This window comes from Pristiophorus japonicus, chromosome 2 (genome assembly GCF_044704955.1).
Source record: "Pristiophorus japonicus isolate sPriJap1 chromosome 2, sPriJap1.hap1, whole genome shotgun sequence".
Classification (NCBI taxonomy): Eukaryota; Metazoa; Chordata; class Chondrichthyes; family Pristiophoridae; genus Pristiophorus; species Pristiophorus japonicus.
This window is the reverse complement of record NC_091978.1, coordinates 132574856-132598492: the sequence shown is the minus strand read 5'-3', so window position 1 is coordinate 132598492 and position 23637 is coordinate 132574856. Positions and strand designations below refer to the sequence as shown.

The 23637-nt window shown below is 43.4% G+C and overlaps 1 protein-coding gene across 4 annotated transcripts in view; it reads left to right on the top strand.

Moving 5' to 3' along the window:
* The window catches only part of LOC139240922 (small glutamine-rich tetratricopeptide repeat-containing protein beta-like), a 105709-nt gene that overhangs the window by 51402 nt on the left and 30670 nt on the right, over positions 1 to 23637 (top strand). For 3 of the 4 annotated variants that reach the window (XM_070869472.1, XM_070869480.1, XM_070869454.1), the window contains 4 exons: positions 9283 to 9320; positions 9417 to 9500; positions 14629 to 14749; positions 19668 to 20232. In XM_070869472.1, the coding sequence (XP_070725573.1) occupies positions 9283 to 9320; positions 9417 to 9500; positions 14629 to 14740 (234 nt within the window). In that variant the 3' untranslated portion in view covers positions 14741 to 14749; positions 19668 to 20232. Of the gene's footprint in view, positions 1 to 9282; positions 9321 to 9416; positions 9501 to 14628; positions 14750 to 19667; positions 20233 to 23637 lie in introns of those variants that run through there. The other variant, XM_070869464.1, reaches the window with a different exon arrangement.

The following is a 23637-nucleotide window of genomic DNA, read 5'->3' as shown; positions in this document are numbered from 1 at the left end:
AGAGCCAAATACAACTCGACCGGTAAGCCGTCGCTTCCGGGAGTTTTATTCGTTGCAAGGGACCGGACGGCCTTTGTCATCTCGTCCAGAGTTAGCGGTTGGTCCAGACTCTCTCGTTCGCTGTCGTCTAAGACCTCTGAGATAGACGACAGGAAAGACAGGGAGGCCGCGCGGCCTATGGGCTTGACGTCGTACAACCCGGCATAGAAGGATTTGCTGATCCTCAGCATGTCGGGCTGCGAAGACGTCACAGAACCGTCTTCTTCCTTTAGGCTGCTGATTACAGAGCTCCCCCTGTGTACCTTTTGGAAGAAGAAACGCGAACACGTCTCAACCTGCTCGACGGAGCGGAAGATGATTTTGGAGGACTCTGAGGCAAAGAGTGAGGCTTGCCGGCCCTTCACCTCTTGGAGTTCCTCCGCGACATCGACCTCCATCGACTGCAGCAGGAGCAGGTTTTGCATACACTTCTGGAGTTGGGATAATTCCCTCTGTCTCCCTCTCGCCTCCTGAACACCTTTGAGCATGAAGAACCTCTTGATGTTTGTCTTGATTGTTTCCCACCAGTGCATCGAGGAATCACAGAGGGGTTTTACGGTTCTCCAACCTTTGTAATCCCTCTTGAATTCCTCAACATTTTCCAGGATCAACAGCTTCACGTTGAGCTTTCATATCCCCCTGCCCACTTTCTGGTCTTCCCGTGGGAGGCAGTCGGCCAGTAGGAGGCAGTGGTCAGAGAAGAACACCGTGCGTGACGTCGGTGGATCTGACCTTGAGCATGTGGGACACAAACAGGAAATCTATTCCGGAACGGACGGATCCGTCTGGTCTCGACCAGGTGTATCTGCGCGGTGCTCCATCTGCAGGGTTGCTGAAGACGTCGCACAGCTTGGCATCTTCTACCACGTCCATCAGGAGTTTGGATGTGGTGTCCAGTTTGTTGTCGGCTCTGCTGGATCGTCCAGCCGCATCGATGATGCAGTTGAAATCACCGCCCAGAACGACTGGTCTGGATGTCGCCAGCCGCAGTGGGAGCTGCTGGAGTAGGGCCAGCCGCTCGCTTCTGAGAGGCGAGGCATACACGTTAATTAGCCTTAGAGGAACATTTTTATACAATACATCTGCTACGAGGAGGCGGCCGCCCACCACCTCCTTAACTTCGGTGATGGTGAAGTGGCCTCCCCGCAGCAGAATGCCCAGACCGGAGGAACGGCAATCGTTGCCTCCTGACCAAACGGATCGTCCGTGGGACCACCATTGCGACCACCGCTGGTAACTGCTGAACTCCTGCAAGAATAGCAGGTCTGCCTTGACCTTGGCAAGGTACCCTAAGGTGGAAACACATCGCGTAGTTGACTTAATGCTACGCACGTTAATGGATGCAATCTTTAAACCCATTTTTAAATTGGTGGTTACAGTCCAAAAATTACATTTAGATCACGCAGTCCTTTGGCCCTGTGGCCTGTTCCTGTATACATAGGTTAACTTTAAACTTTTCTACTGCACCTTGGCTGAGGTATGGGTTGTCCTCTGCCTTGGGGATGGTTCGACCAGGGGACGCCAGCAGTGTGGACGGGGGTCCTCCATGTCAACTGGGCTGTCCTCGCCTGGTGTTGGTTGTTCCTTGTGTGCATCCCCTGTAGTGTCATCGCTCAGTGTTCTGGAGTTGGGGTGCATCTGTCACTTCGTCGCTCCCGGACATCCGGAGTGGGGGTGCATCGGTTGCTTCTTCGCTCCCGGAAATCCGGAGCTGGGTTTCATCCGTTGCTTCGTTGCTCCTGGAAATCCAGAGCAGGGGTGCATCGGTGACATCACTGCTCCAGGGGTCCCGGAGCTGGACTGCGCTGGTCGCATTGGCGTGTTGCCTCTTCTGCTGGTGGTAGTGAGGGCTTTTGCTCACCCTTCATCATCAGATGAACTGCAGCCACTGCTGTCCGTCTTTTGCCTCTTGTTTCTGGAGGAGGCCCCTTTTCCTTTGACTTGCAGGCCGCCGCCTTCTTGACGAGCTGCCATTCCTGTTTTCCTTCTGCTTCTGCTCCCCCCTCTTCCATGGACTCTCTGTCTCGGGGGGGGAGTTTCACTGCTGGGTGCTGGTGTCTGACGGCTTGCCGTGGCAAACTTTCCTTCCTCCTCTTGGTCATTGTCGACTAGCGCAGTGGTTTGTTCGCACGGTGTCTTGGAGAGGAGGGTGGTGTCGGTCTCCTCTTGGGTATTGCACTCGTCAGCTTTCTCCTCACGTGACAGCATGTTCTTTGCCGCCTGCGCATAGCTGAAATTCCGCTTGAGGCAGGCCTTGTACAGATGTCCAGCCTGACCACAAAGGTTGCAGCACTTGTTCTCTTTACAGTCCTTTGTCTGATGTCCTTCCTTCTTGCAGTTGCAGCAAATGATTGCTTTGCAGCTTGCCGCCACGTGACCTGCTTTCCCGCAGGTTCGGCACACATTGGGTTGTCCGGCGTGGATGGTTTCGTTGGCGTCCACTTTCATGGTGACCTGGATCTGGCGCTTGCTGGTCCAAATCCCGTGGAAGTCTTTCAGGTCGATGCTGTTTCCTGCCCAATCGACATACCTGGTGAGGAATGTCAGCACATCAATGACCGGGATGTGGGGGTTGTACATGTGCACTGGGATAGTGCGCTTCCTCTGCGACGGGAGGGTGAACAGTGGTTCCCAAGTCAACATTGACCGCAGTGGTTCACTCGCCTCCTTCAATCCCTTCAGGAATTTCAGGCATTGGGTGACATTTCTGAAGGTTACATCAAAGTAACCTCTCTTCGGGATGTCCTGCAAGGCGAAGACATCGCAACTTTCATGCCACAGGTTTCAAGCAGGATTTTCTTCACGAGGTCCCGGTTGATCGTCATCTGTCCTTCCACTTTCTTTACAGTCACTCGGATGGTGTTTCGGACGCCCTGGTTCGCCGCTTGGTTGGCCGCCATCCGGTTTGCAGATTCCTCCTTTCGGCGTGTGTTTTGGCCGAAGCCTTCAATCTTTTGTGGTGCCAGTCCGGCACCTTGGCTGACCTCCTGGTCCGCCCATTGGTCGGTCGACATGCAGATTTCTTCTTTTCTCCAATTGGTGCTTGTCCCGAGCCAAAAGACCGGACGCAGCCAAACTGGAAAGACGAGTTTCTGCAAGCAGTCAATTTGTAGAACTTATGCAACGAGACTGCTAACTTAATAGTGTCTCTAGAAGCACACCTAACTGCCAGAACAGGCTTCAATTATACTAAATCAGGCTTCTTTATCTTTCATCAAATCAGTTCTTGGGCTTTGTTTAAACTGTTCTGTCCATTGACTTTCAAATGTCTCCTTTGTCAGCAGTAACTCGATTAGGGTGTGAGAATATGCTATCGCTGGTTTTGCATTGTTTTAGGATTGTCCAGTTTCCTGACCATCTATTTGGGCCCATGATTTCCATTGTGCTTGATTGGGTTATTTGATTATCTCTTAGGGGGTGAATTGGTGTTGCATAGTTCCCCCAGACCGTCTGGGATCCTTAATACACGAATTTGCTTCACATAGGTTAGCCCCACCTCCGGTAACTCTTTTTCGCAGCCAAAATGTTGTAGAATCTTAAAATTGATATGCTCCTTCCCATAGATGTTTAGGGGATCTCAGGCTTCTGTAATTTAGGTCCATTTTGAATTCCCTTTCCTATGAGTCCAAACACTGGGGGTGGGTCTCCATGAATGCATCCCCTTTTATCCCCTGCCGGCTACGTCTGCCCCTTTAAACTCATTTTTAAAGTCCAGAAAGGGATTCTTCTCCTCTGCAGGGGAAAGGTACCAAGAATATTTGCGAGATATTGGTAAATTCTACAGTTACAAACAGCATACATACAGTACAGAACTGAGACAAGTAACATGCACTAATTTCCTTGTTGCTATGGTGGATTCTAACTCCATCCCTACCAACGAGTTACCCAGTCACATAAGCCCCTTCGCCTGGCTAAACTGAAATAATTCCTCCCAAGAAATAGCCCCTAAAGCTTCGCTTCTGAGAAAACCCTGAGCCTTTCGTCTCACCCAGCTCGCCTGGGATCTCTGGTTACCGGCTTGGGACACTCGCGATCATGCTCACCACTACACACACAGTTGGTTTCCTCGCTTAGCTCAGCCGTGGGAAGGAGCTGCAGCTTACTCCTCTGGTACATCGATCTTAGTGGAGCAAGAGTGAGAGGGAGAGAGAGCTCTCTCTAGATACAAGCTGCAAGCTCCAAGCTAAAAATAAAGTGGGAAAAGAGCCTGTCTTTATGGGAGTCTTGCTACCCCCTATTTTTCCTGCCAATCGTTAAAATCCTTTTGTTTCTAAGCACGGGCACGTTGTCAGTAATGGGCCATCTAACCCATGTGTATTGGACTGATGGCCCTTAGTCTGGAGCATATCTCTCAGTCTTTGTGTTGGGAAAGACCTGGCTCCCCTTTGGCTGGCCAGGCTAGTGGGTTCATTGTTCTGCTCTTCTGAGGTGGAGATGAGAGGTGCTTTTGCATATTAGAGTGGCTTTGTCAATGGCCCCCCTCCCCCTTCCTGCCCAACAGCTCTTTTATCAATATTCATGGCCCCCTTCCTTTAGCTGGGACTGGTGGGCGAACCCGTACATGACTGACAGGTCTTTTGCCACAGCTAACTGCCATGCGGTCTCTGGAATTTTAACAAAAAACAGCTTTTTCATGTATCTGCACACCATGCATCTGTGACGCCAGCACAGGGAAAGTACCCTCAGAAAAAAAATTAAGTCCACTAAATATTCTCGACTAAGTCCATTCTTTAAACAGAAACTTTGTGATCTCTTCACAAGTATATCCTTTCTTAGGTAAAGAGACCAAAACTGCACACAATACTCTACTCCAGGTGCAGTCTCACCAAGGCCCTGTATAACTGTAGTAAGATATCCTTGCCCCTGTACGCATCCTCTTGCAATGAAGGCCAACATAACATTTGCCTTCCTAACTGCTTGCTGCACCTGCATGTTTGCTTTCAATGACTGGTGTACAAGGACATCCAGGTCCCTCTGTACATCGATACTTCCTAAGCCATTACCATTTAAATAATACTTTGTCTTTATGTTTTTCCTACCAAAGTTGATAACTTCACATTTATCCACGTTATACTGCATCTGCCATGTGTTTGCCCACTCACTCAACCTATCTAAATCGCCTTGCAGCGTCTTTGCATCCTCCTCACAACTCGCAATCCCACCTAGTTTTGTGTCGTCAGCAAACTTAAAAATATTACATTTGGTTCCCTCATCCAAATCATTTATTTATATATTGTGAATAGCTGGGGCCCAAGCACTGATCCCTGTGGTACCCCACTAGTCACTGCCCTCCACTCCGAAAAAGACCCGTTTATTCCTACTCTGTTTCCTGTCAGTTAACCAATTTTCAATCCATGCCAGTACACTACCCCTAATTCTATGTTCTTTAATTTTGCACACTAACCTCTTATGTGGGACTTTATCAAAGGCCTTCTGAAAATCCAACTACACTACACCCACTGATTCTCCCTTATATATTCTATCAGTTACATCCTCAAAAAACTCCAGTATTGTCACACATGATTTTCCTTTCATAAATCCATGTTGACTTTGTCTAATCCTGTTGATATTATCTAAGTGTGCCATTATCACATCCTTTATAATAGGCTCTAGCATTTTGCCTACTACTGATGTTAGACTAACCGGTCTGTTGTTGCCTGTTTTCGCTCTCCCTCCTTTTTTAAATAGTGGGGTTACATTTGCCACCCTCCAATCTGCAAGATGAGTTGGCTTGTCCCCTTCCCGTTATTCCTCTTCACTTCACTTCAGGCTTTTCTTTCTTCACATCTCCTTTGAAGATTTAGCAACAACGACTTATATTTATAACAGCATAAGAAATAGGAGCAGGAGTAGGCCATTTGGCCCCTCGAGCGTGCTCCGCTATTTAATAAGATCATGGCCGGCCTTCTACCTCAACTCCATTTGCCTGCACTATCCCCATATCACTTGAGTCCCTTAATATCCAATATCTCGCTCGATGGAATTCAACGAACCAGCATCCAACGCCCGAGACGGCAGCCTGTTCCAGAGGTCCAATATTCTCTGGCAAAAGAACCACCTCCTGCCATCTAACCTAGTTCTAGCCTTGTACAACTTAAATTGTGGCCCTTGGTGCACCCTAACCTATTTAATTGAAACAAACTCAACTAGAACACAGTCTATTCCCTTCATTATATCTGATAAACCTCAATCAGATCATCCCTAACTCTATGCTTCTCTGAAGTGTAGAATCCCAACTCTTCTTGTCTATCTTGATAACGAAGATGCTTTAAACTGAGAATTAGTCTAAAGGCCCTCCTGCACCTTTTCCAAAGTCTCCGTATCGCTCACCATTTGAGATGACCAAAACTGGACACCATATTGCAAATGCATCCTGATTAAGGTCTTGTACACGGACTAAACAGTTAGCCTCACCTTGTACTCAATTGTCCTATGGTTACACCCCAATGCCCTATTTGCTCTAGTTATCGCTTCACGGCATTACTCATGTACCTTTAAAGATGTATGCACTAGAATGTCACCACTACTCCATCCTTGTACCGTCCTTATTTCGCGCACACAAAAAGTGCAAGCTGCCCAGCCAGTGGTTGCCAAAGAGAGTGAAGAAGAAGAAACACTGTCACTTGATTTCACAATCCCAGCTCCTCAAGGTTGACCAACAGCCTTCCACAAACCATGCTACAGTCATAGCACAAGACAATCACTAAGGGAATGCATAAGGTTGATGTGTTGATTTCTTGATGTCATATTGGATGGATGGATAGATGTGTAAAGTTGGATTAGAAAGTTTGCTTTCTAGTGGCCTTTATTTCAGCATTGTGGCCAAGAGGACGCTGTGATAGTCAGTAATCGAGGGAAGTTAAGGTGTGGGACTAATGTTGAAAAGGGAATTGCAGTTGTGGTCACTGGTGCCATAGGTGGATGATTCCATCCTGGATATCCTGGCCAGAAAAGTGCTATCTGGGTTGCATCTTCCTCTTCTGTTTCCTCCTCTTCTCTGCATCTTCCTCTACTGTGTTTTCCTCTTCCCTCTGTGAGCGGGTACTGCAAATCTGAAATATTTGGCAGGTCACGCAGCACCTTGACATGAGACCTGAACTCTGTTTCCCTCTCCAAGGGTGTTTCCTGACCTGCTGAGTATTTGCAGCAATTTCTGTCTTCTCAGAGGCCTTCCTTCACCAGCCAAGGCCGTACAAGTGTCCAGCAGCACTCCGTACACACTTAAAGAAACTTTTAACATGTATTGCAGCAAGCCACTACTTCAATAAATTCAAAAAAAAAGTCCAAAAGCTTAAATGCAAACTTACCTGAAAATTTTGTGTGTCTCTTTAAGAGGTGTCGACAGCGCCTCTGTCAGTCTGCTGCATGCTTGGTTTACATGGCGAGATTAGGACTCAGCGTTAAGGTCAAAATTCGCTGCGGTGACGTTGCACGGCGACTGACGTCACCTCTTACTCCGTTTTAATTGGCAGGCGATGGATCTCACCGGCAGCACTGCCGGGCCAAGCAAAATGGAGGCGCTGTGGGACCCACCACGAGCTGGTGAAAGCTCGGCGGCTGCTCTCTTAATGCAACTTTTTTGACGGTAATGGGTGGCATTAAGCCCCCGAATTTTTAGCCCAAAGTTTTTAGGAAATGGAATTCCTTACCAAAAGCAATGGAGAAAGCAGAATCCATAATAGCTTTGAAAAATGAAGAGAATAAATATATATTTTTTTAAATGGTATGGGGAAAGGGCAGGAGAATGAGACAGCTCTTTCAGGTAGCCAGCACAGGTATAATGGCTGAATGACCTCTTTCTGTGCTGCAAAATTCTGTGATTCTGCACAAAACAAAGTGAGGTATGCTAATATCCAGCACCAATTCTTCTTTAGGCTATATCTGTTGTATTGCATACACAAGCCAAATAAGATTCTTGGAAAATTGTGAACATGTTTTTAAAAAAAAGACAATTGTGCAAGTGTCCATTGCTGGAAACATAATTAGTCTGGTATGGTGTCCCCTTCTAACAACCTGATTCATCAGAGGAAACTGAAGAACTACAGTTATTTTGGTCACATGTTTACCATGACCCAGTCCTCATGCTTCTGTTCTGTAGCCAGCCTCCCTTCTGCTTGGAGGCCTTGCTGTCTCTCTCCCAGCCCAACCCTGAATAGTGTCTCCAGCCCACCAACCCCGAGGTCTGGCCACTGCTCTTCGGACTTCCATACTTTCTTTTACATGGCCTAGCAAATTCACACAACACTCCATGGGCCTACCTCTTGCCAAAGCCCAAGCCACACCTGCGCCTTCCACTTTCCCAGCATTCCTGCCTGTGCCATCCCACTAGGAGAGTGTCTGGTTAAACCGGTGTGGGAAGAACATAACTGAACCAGAGCAAGGACAGTGATACTGATGCTGGGAGCTGCTACTTAGAGAAAGTTGCAGCCATGTAAATGTTGATGTTGCCAAATAACAGTTCCTTTTCATGAAGGAAAATGGACAAGATATAAGAGATCAAGGCAAGGCTCATATAAATAAGTGAAAGCAAATTTTGCTTAACTTAGTTGTTCATTTTGTCTCTCTATAGATTGCTAACTTCTGATTTATAATGATCTCAGTGGGCCCTGTTCAAGAGCCCAAGAGCAAGACTAAACATGGCATCTGAATTAGTGTACACAATTTCTCAGAGGGCTATTACTTTGGTCTGGTTTTAAGGATTGGATAAACTTTGATGTCAAATTCAAAGTAACCTAATTTTTAAGATGGCAGTTTTGATCTTGTATGATTCCAAGATGAACTTCACTGTCCAGCTTTGCAGCCCACTGTTTCTCACTCAAACAACTTACCAATGAAATAAGGTAATCTAGGGCAAACAATGTGGCTCAGTTATGAAAGAGAAAGAAGATAAGGAATAAAAAAAGAGACACAGTGCATGGGAGGCAGAGAGAATGGGAGACATTCGGAAAAGATTTTCGGAAAGTGAATGATCGTGACAAATGAGAAGGGATGTAAGAGGTACAGAGAGGGAAGAAAAAATGTAAATCAAGACAGTGAAATAATTAGTGGAAGAGATGAGCAGAAGATACAGTTAAAGGAAGATAATTTTTTTTAAATTATGAGCAATACCAAGGGGGATTTACTTTTTTTAATAAGGCAGAAATTGGATGAAAAGACAATTATCTAATTTATTGTGCATTCTGAAACATAAATTCCTACTTGAAGATTGCTACTCATTTTACTAACAAATCCTCTTCTTTTTAGGCTGCAAATTTGATGCAGAACCCCCAATTACAACAACTGTAAGTTGCCATATTTTTCATTTTTTTTATAAATCAGCTTAATAAAAACCTTTTATAACCTAGATTTTTTTCTGTATTTGTTTGTATTACAAACAGAATGTCAGGAATGATGTCTAATGCGATTAGTGGTCCTGCAGCAGGTGTAGGAGGTCTAACGGATATGGGCAGCCTTATCCAAGCGTAAGTGTCTCAGAACATGCTGTATGTAGATATATAACATTTGATAAATATTTTTTTCCAAAATTATGATATAGAATACTATGTTTCTATGTTTGCTATTGCTGAGGATTTACTATCGGGTAATATATTTCTGCAGGTGAGTTACGAGCAGCATTTCAGTCCAGCAACTCCAATTATATAAATTATTAAAGTATAGACGGGTATTGTTGTTTAATGACATTCTGGTTTTATTATTTTTAAATAATTTAGTTATACAGGATTGATCCATGCTAACCTGATTTGTCCTGTTTAACCATTGCAAACAGGAAGACATCGTCAATGACTGCCTAACGATAATTTTGAATCTCTTAAAATGCTTTTAAAATGCACTTATATAGACACTTATTGTTTTTTTTTTGATCGGTGAATTAACTTCTGATGAATATTTAGTCACAAACAAATCAGTTTACTGGTTATGTACTCGGATTTACCAGTTTTTCCTGCAACTACAGTAAAGAAATGTCTAGAGAATCTGATATTACTATATTACAGTTAAACCTGTACAAACAGACACACCCAAAAAACAAACACCTTCAAAAAACAAACAATTACTGACAATCCCAAATAACTTACATTATAATAGATACAAGCCGCACCTTGAAACCACGGACACTCGCAAATTTCGAATTACGGACAGCCTTCAATGCACCAAGTCCGTTTGCAACTGAAAACACGGACACGCAGGTAAGTGCGAGGCGGCAACGGGTAAAAAAAAAATGGCGTTTGTGGAATGGAGATTTGTTTACCCAGCATCCATAGTGGCAGAGAAACTGCTGTATCTCTAGGATTGAATGTTTGCATGGCTCTATCCCACTGATAGAGGAGATTCTGTGCCGCGATAGATGCTGGGTAAAGAAATCCCCATTCCACAAAAACTGGGAAATGTACCGGAATGACCGGTACTTGCACGAAATGGGGCATGGGTTTCCAGGGTGCTGCCTCTGGATTATTTACATGACGATCATCACATTAATTTTTTTGCCGGAGTGCCCCTCCTCCCACACACTCCATTATGTCACCCGACCACCAGAGAGCTGCGGCCATGTTGAACCCAATTGGTAGGGGTCCGGAGGGTCTGGAACTGTGGGTGTTGACATTCAGGATGGGGTCTGATATGGGGTGGTCTCAGCATTCAGCATTCAGGATGGGGTTCTCAAATTGGGGGAGGTTAGGATTCAGAGGCAGGAAGAGATGGGGAATGGAGGCTCAGGAGAGATGGAGACTGGGAATGGGGTCACAGGAGTAAAGCAGAAGTGGTAGATTGGGGCTCAAGTGGTGGGGGGAGGCTAGGGGCATGCACCATCATTGTTTGTAGAGGTGGGAGCAGCACTGGCGAGGAGCAGCCAGTAAAGTGGAGGAACCAAGGGGGAAAGGAGGAGGAAGGTTTGTAAACTGAGAGCTAATAAGCCTTAAGATCCTTCACTACATGGCAATTGAGGTAGAGACTAATGTTTAATATGAAAGAAATGGGGATAAATATCTAAGAAGGAGGGATATGAAAAAATCTGAGGGCTACAGGAGTGAGCGCCAGCATCGGGGGCTCAAGGCCTCCTAAGCTGCAATTCCTCTGTTCATGGGTGGTCTCCTGGTTCTTGGAACTACTTGCTCAACAGTGTAGGCTGCCAACATAGCAAATCCCAGAATCAGGACATTTCCCCCCCCCCCCAATGGAAAAGGACCCCAGGATGGCAATGAATAGGGAAACCTAATGAACAGAAAATATAAGTAAAATCACATCCACCACTCCGCCCCCACCCCCGCAGCAGGCTCCAGAATTAGGTTTGTCCCAGGTGAGAGCGAAACAAAGGAGGAACGCTGCAGGATATTTGGCTCATCTGGATTACTGTACATACAATAACCATTTTGAAAATAAGGACACCTGATCTAAGTCCCTTAGGTGTCCCTAATTTACAGGTTTCACATTTGGCAGGAATGATACATGCATTGTGATGTAGATGGGGAAAAAATGAAATGGAAGGCTTAGTGATTCGGGGTGAAATTGGTCTTTGCCAGCAGCGTGAACTTTGCTCATTGTGAATTTGCAGCCCATCTTACACAGGCTCCCGATTTACTTTTCCATTAGAAACTAAAAAAACAGGCTGTTGATTCGCTATGCGGGCGTTAACTGACGAAGACCAATTTCACCCCCAAGTTTCTTTAAATTTTTCAGACACTTTATATCTCAAGTCTAACTAACAGCTGCAAATTATTGCCTTCGATGGATCCAAGCTCAATCCTTCATCTTTTGCCATTCTTGGCCTTACTATTTCCTATGACCTCAGTAGAGCTTCAACATCTCCTCCATGACTAATATTCCCTTCGAGATGCTTAGTTTCCCCCCTCATGCCAAATATTTATTTTCCCCTCAATAACTCCCCTCTAAGTATCTCAATCCATCAAACACTTCAATACTGCTCTCATATGTAGAGCATTTGTGATCTCCTGGACATGTCAGCCCTGATTTAAATCTTTTTCTTCCCTCTCCTTTTTCTCTTCCCCTGCCTAAAACCAAGCCTATCTTGTTTATTTCATCAATGGCCAGTGCTCATGTTCTTCCTCCCTTCATCCCCACTGTGTTTTGATTGAGACTTATTATGCAGTTTTGTACAATTCCTTATCTTTCCTTCCACTTACAGCTTTCATGTTCTTAAAACACAAGATTTCTGTCACCTACTACTTTGAGGGTTGTAAATCTATGGAATGTTCTGCCTCCGAGCTGTGGAGGCTGGGTCATTGAATATATTTAAGGTGGAGATAGACAGATTTTTGAGCAATAAGGGAGCAATGGGGAACGGGCAGGGAAGTGGAGTTGAGTCCATGATCAGATCAGCCATGATCTTATTGGATGGTGGAGCAGGCTCGAGGGGCCAAATGGTCTACTCCTATTTCTTATATTCTTCTTGCCTTGCATTATCTTCTAACCTTTTGTAAACTTGATATCCTGCACCATAAGCATAGCCCTCCAGTTTGGTTTCTCAATTTCCATTTTTTTTTTAAAAAAAAGGAAAACTGTATTAGCAAAACCTGCAGAAGATTAAAAATAAAGCAACAAAAAAATTAAACCGATTAAATGGTTTTTATTGACTAAAATCACATTTCTCCCAGTACCAAAGAAACAAGATAATAAGGTTTCTGTTGGAGCTGTTTTTCATTTCATCAAACAGGGTATCCACACTAGAAATGAAACACTTCTTGGACACAAAGCCAATTGCACAGGTCAGAGCAAAATTCCTTATTTAACTTGTGTTGTAGCAGAGATACATCTACTTTGCAACATACATACATTTTGCAATAAGACAACAAAAATCTTGCTCTGTACAATTTGGTCCCTCCCTCATGAAGAAGCAACTTAGTGCCATCTTCAACACTTCTCCAAAGAGTGTTAATTGCATAAATTAAATAAATATTTTTTAAATCCTCTCCCTAAGTTTATACGAATCTGGCCACCATAAATCAAGGATTTGGAAGGCTTAAAAATAGTTTTATGATGCATGTTTGTATACATGAAGACATTTTGGAGTGTTATTTGGAATTGCTTTCAGTGGTACAGTATAAATGTGTCTCACTTCAGGGATTTTGAAAATACTTTTTTGCAGTTTTTTCCCCAAACTTGATTTTCTCCTGCCTCTTTAGGTCTTTGCACACCTTACACCATTTCCTGACCCCAAAATATATGTGTTCTATATCAACCGCCTTTCCTAATTTAGGGCTTAAAATTGGCCAGGAGTTGCTCCATTTTTTTTTTGGAGCAACTTGATTTTTCTGGAATATCTTAAAAATCTCCATTTTGTACATTCAATTTGCGCCAATGTAAGTGATTTAGTAATTATTTTTTTAGTTTAGTTTCTCTCAAAGAGGGGCGTTATCAGCCACCTATGCCAGTTTTGGCCAGTTAATAGTTACTCCAAATCTACTTAGGCCAGCGTATGTGGCCACTTGTGAAAATCCTTGCGCAGAGTTTAAAAAATCAGCGCAGGTAGGTACATCGGAGGCGAGCAGAACTTAATGACTTGACTAAAGAATGTGAATAGGATCAAACAGCTATACAGGACATCATATGACAAACTTCGCAAAGTTAATTTACTATACAACAGAAGCACTTATGGAAGCTTAAACTACAAAAATAAAAGTAGTAAAAGATAGTTGAATTAAATTGCCCTAATCTCTCAACTAATTTAAACAACTATTTGTTTGCAATGATTATACTGGGCCAAAATTGAGCCCATATTATCTAAATAAAGTCTACTTCAATAAATAAGATATTCTCTGTGTTCCTCCGTCACTTATGTTCTTCTTTCACAATAGAACCAGGTAAATAAGCTTGACAAATGGTCACCACTATTCACAAGAGACAAAACATATTTACATAATTTTTTTTCAAAATATCCAAATAAAAAATAGAAGTAAGTCCTACCCTACCTTCATCTTCAGCCCGGGAAGGCAGTGGGCCGGCCTGTGCGGCAGGCCACTCGGCTTGGGATAGGGGCTGAATGCACCAGCAGCTAGTATGATGATGATTGGGTTCCACGCTGCAGCATGCACACTGAGAAGCTGGGGGCGAGGAGCTACTGCGCATGCGAGCACACTCCAACGCGCATGTGCAGACGTCCCGGCACTGTTTTCAGCGTGGGACGCTGGCTCCACCCCCGACTCGACTGGCCACGCTGCGCGAAGACAGCGGCCAAAGTGGGGAGCAATTTTTTTTCTGAGCACTTTTCAACGCAGAAAAGCGACGCATCTCCGGTGAGTGAGCCAATTTTGAGCCCAATATCTCAACCTGGCTAAAATATGGGACTACTTCTATGGAAAACTCAGGAGCATCTACATCTTCCATATACATCAGCATACATTTTTATTTTGTTAAAAGCATCATTCTACTATCCGGTCAGCAGAAACTTTCTGAAAACAAACCTATATGTGTACAAAATAAATTGTATGCTAATGAATGAGCTTTTTTCAGTTAACTTTGCCAGAACCTCTGTTCACTTACACTCTTCTTCAACTACATAGGTCATCAGCGTTATTTGTATTGCATTAGAGACCATTTGTAATTCTCCTTACTACCCTGCTTATTATTTATTTTGTATAGAGGACAGCAGTTTGCACAGCAGATGCAGGAGGAGAATCCAGAACTGATAGAACAGTTAAGGAATCAGATCCGAACCCGATCATTCAGTGGCAGCAATGAAGATCACTCCTGATATGCAGTGGTAACCCTTTTTTCTTGATTATCCCAATTTAGCAGCCATGTAATCGTTGAGTTTAAAAATAACTGGTGAAATTTCTTTCGGGGGATAAAAAGTTGCTTAAGGCCTCTCTCCAAATTTTACTTGGTAACAGGATGACATTAACTACTTATTTGCAACCGAAAAATATGCAGCATTTTTTCATAGATTTATAAAAACAAATGGGCATTCAGCGTGGATTGCTGAATAATAATCATATGGGAAATTCTGACATTTTTTCCCTCTTTACCCTGAAAGAGGTAGCAAGCAGTTTAATAGCCTACTGATGTTCACTGACAAGACTCACAAGAATATTGATCACTTGGGTGAGGTACTGGAAAGCAACAAGCAGCCATGAAACCTTAAGAGTCTACACATTCAGAGGAAGAGGGGGGGAAAAAACAAGGAGAAAAATAACATTAGATAAAAATGCATGATTCAAGTGCTTGACAAAAACTATTAGGTGGCTGTGCGAACTCGCATGAAAACAAGGCATTGCTGGTATAAGCAATGTGTTTTGTAATAGCATTCTTTAAAAATAATTTTGCCAAATACAAAAACCCTATGAAAGGGTACATTTTCTGAGTCTGCATACACTATGAGCATGCATGTATTTACCGAGGCATATGAAAGCATGGGCCTTTACGCTAAACATTAGTAAGACAAAGAAAGGTCCTACATCAGCCTGTCCTCGCCGCACAGCACTGCCCCACTAAACATCAAGATCCATGCCGTGGCCCTGGACCACTTCCCCTATCTTGGGAGCCTCCTATCAACAAGAGCAGGCATTGATGATGAGATCCAGCACCGCCTCCAGTGCAGCCTTCGGCCGCCTGAGGAAAAGTGTGTTTGAAGATCAGTCCCTCAAAACTGTCACCAAGCTCATGTCTACAGGGTCGTAGTATTACCCGCCCTCCTGTATTGCTCAGAGACATGGACCATGTACAGTAGACACCTCAAGTCGCTGGAGAAATACCACCAACGATGTCTCCGCAAGATCCTGCAAATCCCCTGAGAGGACAGATGCACAAACATTAGTGTCCTCGTCCAGGCCAACGTCCCCAGCATTGAAAACATAGAAACATAGAAAATAGGTGCAGGAGTAGGCCATTCGGCCCTTCGAGCCTGCACCGCCATTCAATGAGTTCATGGCTGAACATGCAACTTCAGTACCCCATTCCTGCTTTCTCGCCATACCCCTTGATTCCCCCTAGTAGTAAGGACGACATCTAACTCCTTTTTGAATATATTTAGTGAATTGGCCTCAACAACTTTCTGTGGTAGAGAATTCCACAGGTTCACCACTCTCTGGGTGAAGAAGTTCTCTCATCTCAGTCCTAAATGGCTTAGCCCTTATCCTTAGACTGTGACCCCTGGTTCTGGACTTCCCCAACATCGGGAACATTCTTCCTGCATCTAACCTGTCCAAACCTATCAGAATTTTAAACATTTCTATGAGATCCCCTCTCATTCTTCTGAACTCCAGTGAATACAAGCCCAGTTGATCCAGTCTTTCTTGATATGTCAGTCCCGCCATCCCGGCAATCAGTCTGGTGAACCTTCGCTGCACTCCCTCAATAACAAGAATGTCCTTCCTCAAGTTAGGAGACCAAAACTGTACACAATATTCCAGGTGTGGCCTTACCAAGGCCCTGTACAACTGTAGTAACACCTCCCTGCCCCTGTACTCAAATCCCCTCGCTATGAAGGCCAACATGCCATTTGCCTTCTTAACCGCCTGCTGTACCTGCATGCCAACCTTCAATGACTGATGTACCATGACACCCAGGTCTCGTTGCACCTCCCCTTTTCCTAATCTGTCACCATTCAGATAATAGTCTGTCTCTCTGTTTTTACCACCAAAGTGGATAACCTCACATTTATCCCCATTATACTTCATCTGCCATGATTTTCCCACTCACCTAACCTATCCAAGTCACTCTGCAGCCTCATAGCTTCCTCCGCGCAGCTCACACTGCCACCCAACTTAGTGTCATCCGCAAATTTGGAGATACTACATTTAATCCCCTCGTCTAAATCATTGTACATTAATGTAAACAGCTGGGGCCCCAGCACAGAACCTTGCGGTACCCCACTAGTCACTGCTTGCCATTCTGAAAAGTACCCATTTACTCCTACTCTTTGCTTCCTGTCTGCCAACCAGTTCTCAATCCATGTCAGCACACTACCCCCAATCCCATGTGCTTTAACTTTGCACATTAATCTCTTGTGTGGGACCTTGTCGAAAGCCTTCTGAAAGTCCAAATACACCACATCAACTGGTTCTCCCTTGTCCACTCTACTGGAAACATCCTCAAAAAATTCCAGAAGATTTGTCAAGCATGATTTCCCTTTCACAGGTCCAAGTCAGCATGGATTTATCATGTCACCTCTTTCCAAATGCTATGACATCCTTAATAATTGATTCCATCATTTTACCCACTACTGATGTCAGGCTGACCGGTCTATAATTCCGTTTTCTCTCTCCCTTTTTTAAAAAGTGGGGTTACATTGGCTACCCTCCACTCCATAGGAACTGATCCAGAATCTATGGAATGTTGGAAAATGACTGTCAATGCATCCACTATTTCCAAGGCCACCTCCTTAAGTACTCTGGGATGCAGTCCATCAGGCCCTGGGGGTTTATCGGCCTTCAATCCCATCAATTTCCCCAACACAATTTCCCGACTAATAAAGATTTCCCTCAGTTCCTCCTTCTTACTAGAGCCTCTGATCCCTTTTATATCCGGAAGGTTGTTTGTGTCCTCCTTAGTGAATACCGAACCAAAGTACTTGTTCAATTGGTCTGCCATTTCTTTGTTCCCCGTTATGACTTCCCCTGATTCTGACTGCAGGGGACCTACGTTTGTCTTTACTAACCTTTTTCTCTTTACATATCCATAGAAACTTTTGCAGTCCGTTTTAATGTTCCCTGCAAGCTTCCTCTCGTACTCTATTTTCCCTGCCCTAATCAAACCCTTTGTCCACCTCTGCTGAGTTCTAAATTTCTCCCAGTCCCCGGGTTCACTGCTATTTCTGGCCAATTTGTATGCCACTTCCTTGGCTTTAATACTATCCCTGATTTCCCTTGATAGCCACGGTTGAGCCACATTCCCTTTTTTATTTTTACGCCAGACAGGAATGTACAATTGTTGTAGTTCATCCATGCGGTCTCTAAATGTCTGCCATTGCCCATCCACAGTCAACCCCTTAAGTATCATTCGCCAATCTATCCTAGCCAATTCACGCCTCATACCTTCAAAGTTACCCTTCTTTAAATTCTGGACCATGGTCTCTGAATTAACTGTTTCATTCTCCATCCTAATGTAGAATTCCACCATATTATGGTCACACTTCCCCAAGGGGCCTCGCACAATGAGATTGCTAATTAATCCTCTCTCATTACACAACACCCAGTGTAAGATGGCCTCCCCCCTAGTTGGTTCCTCGACATATTGGTCTAGAAAACCATCCCTTACGCACTCCAGGAAATCCTCCTCCACCGTATTGCTTCCAGTTTGGTTAGCCCAATCTATATGCATATAAAAGTCACCCATGATAACTGCTGCACCTTTATTGCATGCACCCCTAATTTCCTGTTTGATGCCCTCCCCAACATCACTACTACTGTTTGGAGGTCTGTACACAACTCCCACTAACGTTTTTTGCCCTTTGGTGTTCTGCAGCTCTACCCATATAGATTCCACATCATCCAAGCTAATGTCCTTCCTAACTATTGCATTAATCTCCTCTTTAACCAGCATTGCTACCCCACCTCCTTTTCCTTTTATTCTATCCTTCCTGAATGTTGAATACCCATGGATGTTGAATTCCCAGCCCTGATCATCCTGGAGCCACGTCTCTGTAATCCCAATCACATCATATCTGTTAACATCTATTTGCACAGTTAATTCATCCACTTTATTACAGATACTCCTTGCATTAAGACACAAAGCCTTCAGGCTTGCTTTTTAACACCCTTTGTCCTTTTAGAATTATGATGTAGTGTGGCCCTTTTTTGTTTCTTGCCTTTGTTTACTTGGCCTTCCACTATTGCTTTTTACCTTTCTACCATCTGTTTCTGACTCCATATTACTTCGCCCTATCCCCCTGCCACATGAGATTAAACACTCCCGAACTGCATTAGCAAATGTTACCCCTAGGACATCAGTTCCAGTCCTGCCCAATTGCAGACCTTCCCTTTTGTACAGGTCCCACTTCCCCCAGCCACACTTGATCAGCTCCACTGGGCAGGCCACATAGTTCACATGCCAGACACGAGGCTCCCAAAGCAAGCGCTCTACTCGGAACTTGTCCACGGCAAACGAGCCAAAGGCGGGCAGAGGAAACATTACAAGGACACCCTCAAAGCCTCCCTGATAAAGTGCGACATCCCCACTGACACCTGGGAGTCCTTGGCCATAGACCGCCCTAAGTGGAGGAAGTGCATCCGGGAGGGTGCTGAGCTCCTCGAGTCTCATCGCTGAGAGCATGAAGAAATCTAGCACAGGCAGCGGCAGGAGCGTGTGTCAAACCAGGCTCCCTGCCCACCCTTTCCCTCAACGACTATCTATCCCACCTGTGACAGAGACTGTGGTTCTCGTATTGGACTGTACAGCCACCTAATAACTCATGCTAAGAGTGGAAGCAAGTCTTCCTCGATCCCGAGGGACTGCCTATGATGATGATGATGATGATGCATCAGGAAGTTATGGGCACAAGATGTTCCAATACACACTCGTAGCATGCGAGGACCTGGATATCTATTGTTAAATTGTTTAGTCAGCGATGTAAAGAACACAAATACCAAAGTTGCATTTTAAATTTAAAATTTTGATTACTGTAAACACATCCATCCAATTTTTGTGTTGCAGTTTCATAATGACATTTTCTGCTCAAACAGGGAATACTTGTATCAAAGAGGTCCCAATGATGCTGGATGTCAAAAGCAAGTACCCATCAGTTCCGAATGTCATAGCTTGCAAAATAATAGACAGAGGCATCTGGCTGCAATTCATAGTTATCAGTCAACTAAGAACGTTTGAGAATGTTTACTATTGCGAGAGGATTGTATCATTTATTTTACAGTTTGGATGTTTCTACAGTATGTGTAGAGTAATACATAAATATTAAGGAGTGAATTTATAATTCTGCCATCGAAGTATGAACATCTGGTATGGTAAACTTGGGTTGATATTGTACAAACAATAACAATACATGAATTGCTACAGCAACAGATTAGCACTGCACTCATTAAAACATGACACTGTAGTAGAATTGCACTTAGACAAAACAAATTATGAAAATCAACCACTGAAATAATTAAAACAAAGTATTAATGCATTAATTAACTTATTTGCACTTTTATTTATGAATTTTGAATGGGGAGAGATACCTACAAATGTTTAATTATGAATCTTGGGTATTCTATCATAATATGCTGGATAGGGCTGACATGAGCTAAAATGTTTATTCATAATCCTTAATTTGCCATTGGCTACATTGACATTAACATTCCTCCACATCCCTGCCCCTTCCCTCAAAAAGGAAATTTGGGATTTTAAATGTTTCTAATAAGGTGAATAAAAAAACTTAGAATCATAAAATGCTGCAAAACATTAATGTGATTTGTCCCATCAAGGGTTGGCTGATGTTTTTCTCCACAAGCCACCTAGTCTAATTCCTGATAGCTTCCCGCACTATTAATATTACTCTTTTTCAAGCAACTATTTGATGCCCTTTTAAAGAATTTATGAACTTAGCCATTAGAGGTAGATTTGCACCAAACAGTTCTTAAAGTAAATGTATGATGCAAATCTGTCTCCAATAGTTTACAATATTCACTGCTAGATGTATAAATGACTGTCTTCCTCTTTTATTGAAGGTGATCACTGTGTTCCAGGCTTAGTTGTTCATCCAATAATCTATTGTCTTTTATCATTACTGTTGTAATATTTAGGGATTAATGCAGTTTAATTATCAGAGTTTAAAGAAATAGTAATTGATAATGTTATTTTTATCTTGCTCTGTAAAACACTAAACAAAGCATATCAAATGTGTTGGGGGTCGATGTCTAGTTATAAAACTTAAAATTCTGCAGTATGTCAAGACCTCAAACTTAGACGTAAAGTCTGATATCTGTGTTTGTTGCCTGAGCTACAGATAATGGTGTTTAGATTACCCACATTCCTTGACCATTTACTGTCTTGTCCTAGTCAGTGTTGCACTTGATTTGACTAGGAATGATGCAACTATATCAATCTTTTTTTTTAAAAAAAACAACTCTACAATTAAACATGAAATCTGCAGTGTGAAATATTTAATGTTCAATAATATAAACCATTCATAAGAGCCTGGATGCCTAGCTGGATACTATGTTCTAAATATTTTTTATTGCATCAGTTTTTATTACTTTTGGTCACTGCCTCTAATCTATTCATCTACCCAGTGCTGCTACAGATCCCACCCTCCCATTATTGCAATGCTCAAAGTTTCCAGCTGATGCAGTAATTAACTGAAGTAAACACTGCGCCATTAACACTTTAAATGAGCTAATTGTGTTTAGTGTTCATCAGCTGATTGTTGTACATGACCGGTTATAAGATGGGGAAATGCTTCCCTTCCCCATTATTTTGTTTTTAAGTGATTGAGATATTTAGAAAAACAAGTTTGTATATTGTAATTGCACTAGAATGGGGCATGGGTCTTCCATTGTAAGTACAGGTGCAGTGCCTAAAATCCGGAACCCTCGGGACCGAGGGCATTCCGGACTTAGTGTTTTTCCAGACTTTCGAACATGTTTATGTCCGAAGTCCGGAAACGCCCGAGCCCAAGTTCGGGTATTTCTGGATTTTAGAACGCCAGAAGCACATCCAGAGTCCGGAAATGCCTGAGCCCAGGTTCTGATATTTCCGGTTTTTCAACATCATTTTGTAGTTCTTCTCTTCGTAGGCCTTGTAGTCCTTGCTTCTTTGCAATGCATGGTAAGTCTCCCTCTCTCGTTTTTGTACCTGGAAGGTTTGGAAGGTAGTCTGATGCCCTGTATACCTGTACTTGAAAAGTTCTTAAATGTTCTTAGGAACATTCCCTGTGTTAAAAGAGGCTTTTACCCTGTAATGTATTTTCACCATGTGAGTTTCCCGGCGCAGTGCAGTCTTGTAGTCCTCGCTTTCTCCCAACGCAGTAACTGTACTTAATATGAGCTTCCTGGCACAACGCAGCCTTGTAGTCTTTGCTTTTTTGCAACGCATGGTAAGTGTCCCCCTCTTGTTTTTGTACCTGTATGTTTTGGAAGGTAGTCTGATGCCCTGTACCTCTGTAGCTATAAACTGTACAGTACAGGACTTGAACCCCTGGGTTAAAAGAGGCTTCTATTTTCACCATACTTAATGTGAGCTTCCCGGCCTGTATCTTTTGCTACCATCTTCAAATTTGAAAATGAATGTACAGTACTCAAAGCATGAAATATAATAAAGGTTTTTATTTGTAGAACAGTAAAGTTATGAAATATAAAACAGTAAATGAAGGCTCTTATTTGGTAAACAGAGTAAAAATAAACAGGTACAGTTACAATTGGCTGGAGGTTGTGCTTGAGGTAGAGGGCTCAACTATGATGGGCCAGCAATAGGATTATCAAATGTGGAAATTGCTGGTGTAGTTGCACGCTGTAGGTCTTGGGCCTTCTGATGTGACATCTTTTGAAAGATATTTATTATTGTTGTTTGTTTAAATAATTTGGGCTTTTCTTTCATAAATTTTTTCCAAATTCTATAGACCTGCAGTATTTCTTCACTTATGAAACTTCGTTGCTCTAAGGCATTAATTAATTCTTGACAAAGATTAATTGCTTTGTCAATGGGCACTTTTTCGACTTGATCACAGGCATCAACATCATCCTCACTGCTTTCATCCTTCTGGATGCAAAACCCTCTGCATGATTTCTTCACCTCTCACTGCATGCACAATGGGAATATCGTTGTCTATGTCTGTGACTTCTGCGACATTGTCCTCATTCAATTCCTATGCAGCTTCGCAAGTCAGCCCTCTTGCATAATCTAAAAGTTGAGCAATCATTGCTTTCTCCCTGGACGCACGAAAGCCTTAAGTCCTGAGGAGCATCGTCTTCAGCAAACATAATTGATGGCCAGGTGTTATGCCAAGCATTGACCAAGGTGTCTGCAGTTACAAGTTCCACGCATCGCAGCTGCCCATATGGCGTCCTTGATAGAGAAAGCTTTTGAGAATGCTTTTATTCCCATGCCTGTATTCACAGCATTAAGCAAACGCCTCATAAACTCGTTTTTGTAGACACACTTCATCGATCTCAAAATTCCTTGGTCCACTGACTATCAGTGATGTAACATTTGGAGGCAAGTAGATTCCATGAACATTATCCATTACCAAAAGCTCTACATCGGGATGTGCTGAGCAATTATCTAGCAGCAAGTATATTTTGCAGTTTTCCTCAAGGCCAGCTTCCGTGCAATGAGCACGCGCCTGAGGGACAAAATGCTTCTCAAACCAGTTCAGAAAGAATACCCTGCATACCTATGCTTTCTTATTAGCATAAAATGCACTGGCAATACACTCAAACTCTTGAAACATCTTGGACGCTGGCTTCTCCCATTGACCATGCTGGCTGCGTTTCTTCTGCTGCTGCTAATGTCTTTCGCGGTACATAGCGTCAAAATAGTGCTGTCTCGTCAGCATTGTACATTTGCTCAGGTGAAAGGTTTTCATCAACAATTAGTTTGATGAACTCATCAATATAATGTTCAGCTGCCTGATGATCTGCTGAGGCTTTCTCTCCACATACTTTGTTGCCTGATACCATGACGCCTTTTAAATTTGGCTAGCCAACCAGATGAGTACTC